The sequence below is a fragment of the Perognathus longimembris genome, chromosome 3 (genome assembly GCF_023159225.1).
Source record: "Perognathus longimembris pacificus isolate PPM17 chromosome 3, ASM2315922v1, whole genome shotgun sequence".
In the NCBI taxonomy this organism is placed as follows: Eukaryota; Metazoa; Chordata; class Mammalia; order Rodentia; family Heteromyidae; genus Perognathus; species Perognathus longimembris.
In genome coordinates, this window is record NC_063163.1 from 96922176 (window position 1) to 96931343 (window position 9168).

Below are 9168 nucleotides of genomic sequence, written 5' to 3' on the forward strand. Positions count from 1 at the left end.
GGATTGGTCCTGTGTTCTCAGCCAGCCAAACCCTAACTCTCCCTGTGGAATATGTGGCAGGTTCACAATTCTTCAGTGGATCTTAGTCCTTCCTGGGTGTCCAGAGCTTCGAGAAATGGCTACGGGAGTTGATGGGGTGAGATGCCAGGCAGTCTCCTGTGGCCTCAAGACCAGGACCGTTGTTGATGGCCCATATGGCACTGGGACATGCTATTTATGGTGCTGGTCAGGCCACAGAACCAGACCCCCTGACCGAGTATCCCCGAGTTTCCCATCACAGCTTCAGCCCTGCGTATAGCCCTAGAAGATAACCATTGGGACTAGAGACTTGGGAGATGTATGTTTCTAGCTTTTTCCATATGGATCCAGGCAGCTCAGGCATGGCATGTCAGAACTGAGTCTTTCTTTTTTTTTTTTTTTTTTTGCCAGTCCTGGGCCTTGGACTCAGGGCCTGAGCACTGTCCTTGGCTTCCTTTTTGCTCAAGGCCAGCACTCTGCCACTTGAGCCACAGCGCGACTTCTGGCCGTTTTCTGTATATGTGGTGCTGGGGAATCGAACCCAGGGCCTCATGTATACGAGGCAAGCTCTCTCGCCACTAGGCCATATCCCCAGCCCCAGAACTGAGTCTTTCTGAGTGGAGTAAGAACGCAGGGATGGTCCCACAGCTGGCTGGAGCAGAGGCTGTTCCTGGGGTACTTGACAAGTGCTAAGCCCTGACATAGGTTTATTTTGGTCCCAAGGCTCAGGGAGGTCTGTGTTTTATGTAACCTTCCTTACATTGGCCATATATTGCAACAGTGTGATTTGTTTTACAGAAAAGGAACTTCACCCTAGCCTTCCAGGCGGCTGAAAGTGTCGGGATCAAATCTACCCTGGTGAGTCTGTGGGGCTCCCTGGTTAGGAGGGTGGTCATTGGATGTTCTTTGTGGACTAGCACCAGGGGGTGGGGAGTATCCTGTTGTGTGGGGTGCTCCCAGGGAGCTCAGCAGCTGTCCCCATGCACCCTCAGAAAAAACAAAGTCATTCATTTAGTCAGTATCAAAGGCACCTGGAGGGAGAGGGCAGGGCCATCTTCAGTGCTGCGGCCCAGAGCTCAGCTCAGAAAAGGACCCCCGTGTGATCAGGTTAAGCCACGGACTGTTCCCAGGGTCCCCCTACCATCTAGGGCTACCTCCACATCCCTGGGTGCCACTCACCCAACTTGGAACATCTGGGTGGGCCTGAGGCAGTGTTTGCAGTCATAATTATGCTCTAAGAGTGTTCATCTCACGCGACAAGAGTGTTCTCAATTCCTGGAGGTATGCTTGCTCAGGTGCCCCCTTTTGGGCTATCTAGAGAGAAGCCATCATTACTGTAGGGTGTCCCCTTACTGGCTGGACATTTCACGGCACATGTGGAAAGTTCTCACATAAAAAGTGGGCAGTCTTTGGGCACTGGTGGCTCATGCCTGTAATCCTAGCTACTCTGGAGGCTGAGATCTGAGAATTGTGGTTCAAAGCTACCTCAGGAAGAAAAGTTCACGAGACTCTTAATCTCCAGCTTACCACAAAAAGCTAGGAGAGAGCTGTGGTTCAAGTGGCAGAGTGCTAGCTTTGAGCATAGAAACTCAGAGACAGTGCCCACACCATGAGTTCAGTGGGCAGTCTCCCCACTAAGAAACCTTATAGTCAAGATTATTGCACTGAAAACAGCCCATGAGTCTTTCTCTGCTGCCTCACGTAGGTTGGTAAGGGCCGGAGGCACTGCCTAGGGCCACTGTGTGAAAGGGACACTCAGGCTTAGACTAAAAATCCATTATTGTTGGGATGGGCCAGGCGGTAACCTGCAGTCCTAACTGAGCTCTTCTGTCTGCCAGGACATTAATGAGATGGTACGGACCGAGCGGCCAGATTGGCAAAATGTGATGCTGTATGTGACTGCCATCTACAAGTACTTTGAAACCTGAGCACCCCAGGAAGATCCGCTACCAGCTGGGACCTCTGCGGTTACCAGGCGACACCAATGCCATTAGCTATGCACCCCTAAAGCTTTCCGCAACTCTGGGCTGCTCTGCCGTGCGGGTGCCTCAGCCCAAGGCCTCTGAGTCGGGAGAACTTGGGCTGTGTGGCCCTCAGCACAGCGCGTGCTCCCCCATGAGGCTGGCTCACCCGGGGTGCGGGTGCAGCACCCAGCTGCTTCCTTCTGAAGAGAGTACTGACTGCATTGGCGCCCTGGGGAGTAAACAGCAAGGCTGGTACCCAGCTAAACTTGGGGAGTGGGATTAAATTGGGGGAGGCGAGGACCAGCGAAAGCTTTTAAGCCACAGCTTCTCACCTGACATCAAGTGGGTCCCCTCAGAGGTGAATGGGAACCAGGAGGAAAATGAAGGCCTGACGACAGGCATCTGTGTTCCAGCCTCCACCCTTCACCAGAAGTGGCACTGTCACTGCTCTTTCTGGGTTGCTGTGGCTTCAGGGTTCTCAGCCTGAGTGAAGAGAATATCCAGTTCCTGGCTCCCACACCCACAGCGGGACGAGTCCATACTGCTGGCAGCTTTGGTCTTCCGGAAGCAGGCAGGGCCTCGCCTCCTCAGCCCCTGTCTCAGTCCCAGAGAGGATGAGTCGCAAGGCGCTCCCTTAGTTCAAAAGTTTGTTTGTTTTCCTATAAGCAATATTGGGGAAAATAGCTCCTTATTCTGTTAGTACCAAAGTTAAATTGTTTTTTAATAAGCATAGGAATAAAACCCAGTTTGGATGTCGGCGTGGCCAGCGAGGTTTTGTGGAATAAGTAGTAGCAGGAGGCAAGGACATGTTCTAGGAAGCCAGCGGATCGGCCCGTGCTGGCGCATCGAGACTCACTCCTCCTGGGCAGACGTGAAGACAGTGCCTTAGTTCCTTGTCAGGATGGCCGAGCCCTGTGCCCGCCTGCACCACGCGAGCACAAGCCTTACTCACGGGTGATCTGTTGGTGACTTTCAGGCTGTGACTCAGCAGCTGTCTTGGAAGCCGAGCCCATGTCACGCATGCTCCTGACACAGTGGCTGTTGTTTGACATCTCTAACTTCTAGAACACAACTGTATTTGGCACCTGTAAAGCACCACGAGGAAGACGGACCTCCTGCGGACCTGTCACAGCTCTGTTAGCTAGGTGGACACAAGGAGGGGGCGCCCAGGACACCCACCCAATCCAAATGCAGGCCAGGGCTAAGCCACTCAAGCATAATGTTTTAGACTAGGATTTTGACACGTGTGTGGTTATTAGGGGGTGGGCTGTGTATCTGTGTGTGAGACCTGTGGGACTTCACCACAAGGTGAGTGGTAGCTGCCATGTACCCTGCCTAAATGCCCTCATGCGTCTGCTGAGGCTGCAGCCCCCGCGGGCAGGGGCTCCTTTGTGAATGCCCATTTTCACCTAAGGGAATGACCAGGTAGGCAGCCTCAAGCCATAGATAATTCCGGAAGACCCCTGGTGGAGGGCCAGCCCTTGCTGGTCAAGTTCTTTTCTGTCCTCTTGCTCTGCTGGCGGTTGGCAGTCGGCACGAGTGACCATTTGTGGGAGCGCCATCATCTCTGAACGTTGCTCCCCTCGATCTTAGGCTGTTTTGCCTCTGTTCTTATTTACCGTCAAGGAAGCCGGTCCGCTGCCTGCCCCAGGTCATGTTTTTGTTTATTTATTGTGTCATGAGTGGGATGTTTGTCCTATGAGTAGGAAGACGTCTTTTTTCTGGGCATGCGTTCACATCTGGGTGAGGTAGTGAGCAGGCGTGTGGGTTGTGCAGTGTCTTCTGGGAGGTTTTTGAGGAAGGCACTACAACAGGCTATGTCCATGTAGATGGCATTTCCGGAAGGGCAGAGAGTGGGCTTGCGAGGACTGCCCTGACCCCTGTGTCTGGAGGACCCTCTGCGGTATGGATCCGCTGCCCACCCTTGCAATGAGTCCACAGAGGCAAAGATTCCAGAGCGTTGCTTCTGGCCTTTTCTCATGGGCCCTTCCAACACTATCTGCTCTGTGGACCTGGCTACCAGGGGTCATAAAAGTGATGTTTGGAGGTGTCCCCCATTAAGGGACACCTGCTAATGAAGCCTCTAGGAGTCATTTTTGCCTCTTTTCCCTTCAAGCACAAGCTTTAATGAAAAAGGGCCAGTTATATTTCTATTTCTATCACAGATTTCTGCTGACTGATAATTTGTTATTTTGTTCAGTAACTACTCTTGAATGTATTAAAACTGTTGAAACACATCAAGTCTGGACTTCCTAGTTTGTCCTTGTGCCCTTCAGCCCCCTGACAATTCAGGGCCCCCAAAACTGGCTCCTGAGAAGGCACTGGCAATCCAGGCAGCCAGCCAGCCAAGTCCTCTCAAGGAAGATGTAGCCGAGGTGTGATATACGCGTGGACTGCCATGCTGCGCTGCCCTGCGGGCCAGGCAGGACTTGGGTCTGGGAGTGGCAGGTACACCAGAGGTTCCGGATTCTGTGCAGGTCCTGTGACCCAGAAACCAACAGAGCCCAGACATATGCCATTGGGATGTCCAAGAGCTTCTAGAAATCTTAAATAGTTTTCAGGACTTATGAAATTACAGAGGGGGAAAGCATACATACACACATACACTCCCCAAGCTGTGTGCCATTGGCTCATGCTACTCAGGAGGCTGAGATCTGAGGATCATGATTTGCAGATGAGACTCTCTTCTCCAATTAACCAGCAAAAGGGGCTGGGGATATAGCCTAGTGGCAAGAGTGCCTGCCTCGGATACATGAGGCCCTAGGTTCGATTCCCCAGCACCACATATACAGAAAACGGCCAGAAGCGGCGCTATGGCTCAAGTGGCAGAGTGCTAGCCTTGAGCGGGAAGAAGCCAGGGACAGTGCTCAGGCCCTGAGTCCAAGGCCCAGGACTGGCCAAAAAAAAAAAAAAAAAAAAAAAAAAAAAAAACAACCAGCAAAAAACCAGAAGTGGAGCTGTGGCTTGAGTGCTAGACTACTACTACTGTTACTACTACTACCACTACCCCTGCCACCGCCACCCAGAGGCAACCAGTAAGCTTTTTTTTTTTTTTTTTTTTTTTTTTTTTTTTTTGGACAGTCCTGGGCCTTGGACTCAGGGCCTGAGCACTGTCCCTGGCTTCTTCCCGCTCAAGGCTAGCACTCTGCCACTTGAGCCACAGCGCCGCTTCTGGCCGTTTTCTGTATATGTGGTGCTGGGGAATCGAACCTAGGGCCTCGTGTATCCGAGGCAGGCACTCTTGCCACTAGGCTATATCCCCAGCCCCAACCAGTAAGCTTTTGATTCTCAACTTTTTCCCTTTATTGCTGGGGGTAGAACCCAAGCCCTGTACTGGTAAGCTTCTGTTCCCTCCTGAACAAAAGCTCCAGCCCACTCTGCATTCCTAGTACATTTTATTTCTTTTTTTGGCTTTCTGCGCCAGTCGTGGGGCTTGAACTCAGGGCCTGGGCACTCTGTCCCTGAGTTCCAACACCACCATCTTGTTGCCTTATATGTGCCACATGCAGGGGAGGTCTGTGGGGGCACTGCCTTCACACTGACGAGCACCCTGCTTGGGTCTGAGAGTCCCCAGAGTCACGGGAAGGCTGATACTCCACCTGGCCTGAGTTGGATTCATCAACAGCCATGTGTCTGTGCTAAGATGGTTAGCATGGCAGGGGTAGAGCTGGTCCCATCCTACCAGTGGACCTGGGTCTCTACAGCTGCAGCTCCCTGCGGTGCTGCCCCCTGCACTGTCAGAGGACAATCTCTGAGGAGCCCTGTAGTAGCCCAGTTCACCTGCCTGGTGATTGCAGGGCTCAATGGGATTGGCCCAAGGGCTTTGTGGCCCTCAGCTTAGAGCTAACACTGCCTACCCTGGAGCAGCACTTCTGAGGAGGAATCCATTCAAACTTTACTTATGGAAGGTTCCAGAACCTCACAGAGAGTTTGATGAATGAAAAGAATAAACATGTTCCTAGGACAAGAGCAAGCCAGAGAGGACCACCTCAAGGATTGAGCTCTGAGCAGCTGTGCCAGAGGCCCTGACAGCATCCAATGGCCAACTCTGACCCCATCCTGATGACATCTGGCCCCGGGATGTTTCAGATTGTTCCTCTAACGGGGCTGATAGGTGTGATGGGTCATGCATGATTTGGGTCAGGTGGGCAAGGGCTTGTCTGATTGCTGGCCGGAGCTCAAACAGCAACAGGTCAGGGAGAGGAGGAGGCCCTGCTTTCTGGGCGCACAGGGTGGGGCCTGAGGAGAGCTAGCTGACAGCCCCAACTACCCTGTCCAGATCAAGGTGTGGAAGGGCCCATCCTTGTTCCTGAAAAGTATCTGCAGGGCCCAGTGTGGGAAGAGGGCCCGAAGGGACTATGCCACCTTGGGAGCTGGAGCCCATGTCCCACAGGGCTTCTGCAGGAGGCACTGAGCTGAGCAGGAGTCATGACCCCAGAGTCTTCCCCTGGAGGACCACCAACACTTGAATTTGCTGGAACTGACCCCACATCTGTGAAGTGGGGACCCTCAAGCACCCTGATGTGGGGGAGTGGGGAGGCTGCTGGGATGGTCCTCTCTGGGGAGGAAGGATGACCTCTGGCCTGAAGGGCAGCAGAGGGCTGCCTTTGCCCACCATGAGATCAAGCCACAGCCCCACTGCCCCCAGGCCTTGTCTCCCACCTACAGGGAGACCTCAGATCAGCACCCTTGCTGGCTGGGGTCGCTGTTGGTCCCTACGTGGCCAGAAGCAGTTGTGGAACAGAGCATCTTCCCACAGGGCTGAGTTGGGGCCTGCGGTATGGTGAGGGTCACTCCTTGGTTCACTGTGGAGTTGTTGCTTCCTCTGACGTGATTCTGGCCTTTTTGGGGCTTCATGTAAACTGAGGATAAACTGGAGCTTTGTGAAGTCCCTGGATCACAGGATGACATGGTGAGCACCTGAGATTTGGTCCGTTCTCAGGGGCCAGCTGGTGCATGGTCTTGGTCCTGGCAGGTCTTGCTCCCTGATGAGGCTCAGCTGGCCCCAGAGCAAACAATGAGGGCCAGAGGCCGCCCAGGTGCATCCTGGGCAGGAACAAAGGGCTGAGAGGTGGGGTGGGGGTGGGTCATCTGAGAACGGAATTGTGGAGCAGGAGAAGGCCCAGCTGGCCCCACTGTGTGTCCTGAGGAGCCAGGGCCTGGACGGAAGGAAGGGCGGACCCCTGCAGCCTTCAAAGCCTGACGGGGGCTGAGACAGGGAATCCAAGGCCCAGACCTAGAAGCTAGACGCTGCCAGGGATCCCATGTCCATGAAGGGTTAAGCGGCCACGCTCTGTGTGGCCCATGCCCTTCACTCTTGACGTTTTCATGGGGCAGCCCAGGCACATGAATGGCTCCTGTGGCGGGTAAGGGGGTCATCCAGGCAAACACAGAGGCTTTGCCTAAGGGGTGTGGCCTGTCCAGGGACAAGCACAGGCACCCACCCGCAGGCAGAGTGGGAATAGGCCTCCTGAGGCCATTCCCTTCCATACTCAAGTGTAAAAACCAGTGTGCCCCATCTGTGGACAACAACTTCCACTGGAGGTCGGAGCCAGAGTGCCTGACTGATGACACAGGACCAACAGAGTCAGGGCTGTACCTCCCAGTAACAGGCTGGGGCTGGGGCTGTGTGGGGCAGGTTCCTCACCAGCTCCTTAGCACTGGCTCCTATGGCCATTCTGGGGCCAGTAGAGCTAGAATTACATGAACCCCTGCCTGACCAGTCTGGCCTCAGGACACAGCTTTTCCCCACACTGAGAGATGGGGCTCTGCCCAGACCCTGGGGCCTGTGTCAGAATGAATTTTCATTCTCTGGATGAGGTACATGAGTCCAGGATGCATGTGGGGAATCTGGTGGAAGGGTGTTGGGCCCCAGGATGGAAGTGACAAAGAAAAGAATCACCCAGCCCCACACCACGGGCTAGGGAGCAAGAGGGTCCCATGGAATGGGCTAAGTATTTTCTTCCTCATGAGTGCCCAAGCCCCCTTCAAGACAACAGGGTAGTTGAGGACTTTGAATGAGCGTGGATCCAACAGAAGTAGTTAAGGATGGACCCCCTCCCAAAGTGATCTTCCTCAGGAGAAGGTCAGAATGAAAATTGGGAGTCAAAGGCCTGGGGAAAGGGGTCCCTAGCCAGGCAGCTCCCCAAGTTCCAGGAGATGGCAGAGCAGAAACAAATGGGTTCCTAGAAGGCTTTTGGGAATGCCAGAGCCATTCCAGCCTCTGGTCCCAGGGGCAGCATCCCTCTTTGATGGCCAGGTTTCCTTTCCACTAAGGAAAGCTAGGGCCCTGAGGGAGGGGGCAGGCACAGAAGGGGCCTGGGCTGAGGGGAGAGAGAGAGACAGACAGACAGACAGAGAGAAAGAGAGAGAGAGAGAGAGAGAGAGAGGCTGGAAAGGCATCTGGGGAAGGAGGCTGGGGGAGTGGTAGTATCCCCAGGGTTTCATGTGACACCCATGTTGGGTCCTCAGGTTAACTCGATGGCTGGGCTGGAACAAGAGACCAGGCTTTGGCCCCAAGGATGAGCCAGGCAAGCTGTCAGGTGATCAAGACTGCGTCCCTTCTAGTGACAGTCTGTCTCAGGTTCTTGGCTCCCTTTGATTAGGAGCCAGGCACCTGCACACAGGCCTTCCACCTTCTCTCCCCTTCCTGCCCTGGGGGCTGAGGACTGCTTAGAAGCCCTTCCTTCGTGCAGCCCTTAGCCCTAGAGGCTAGACTGGCCCTGAGCGAATTTTGCAATCTGACTCTACCTGGAGCCCCTCTGGTTCCTGGAGATTCTACTAGCCAAGGGTTTGGAAGCCCTTGATCACCATGCCCTGACCCTCTGCGAGGCTTGGCCTTCTGTGAGCAGATTGAAGCCAGTCCAAGGCAGTCCAAGGCAGTCCAAGACCGACCCCTCCGCAGAGCCGGGTTGGGGCTGTACATGAGGGTGTTACCAGTTGGAAACTTCCAGAACAAGGACGAGGAGCGGAGCAAGGACTACTACTAGCCCAAGGGTCTGAGGTTCCCAGAGGCCACCCTCACCCCCCTCTGTGTTTCAGAGAAGAGGTGTGGCGGGGGGGGGGGGGCGGTTAGTCAAGGCTCCTATGGACGCCGGGCCGTGAGAACAGGAGAGCGACGCTAGCCCAAAGCAGGTTGCAGAGAGAAAGAGGGGGCGCCCCCGGTGCACTTGCGCAGGACAAGGGT

The 9168-nt window shown here is 54.4% G+C and overlaps 1 protein-coding gene across 1 annotated transcript in view; it reads left to right on the forward strand.

The window, feature by feature from the left end:
* Specc1l (sperm antigen with calponin homology and coiled-coil domains 1 like) overlaps positions 1–4223 on the forward strand; it is a 143300-nt gene extending 139077 nt beyond the window's left edge. The window contains exons 15-16 of the mRNA XM_048343526.1: positions 817–876; positions 1857–4223. Of these exons, the coding sequence (XP_048199483.1) occupies positions 817–876; positions 1857–1946 (150 nt within the window). The 3' untranslated portion in view covers positions 1947–4223. The remainder of the gene's footprint in view (positions 1–816; positions 877–1856) is intronic.
* The last annotated feature ends 4945 nt before the right edge of the window (positions 4224–9168 follow it).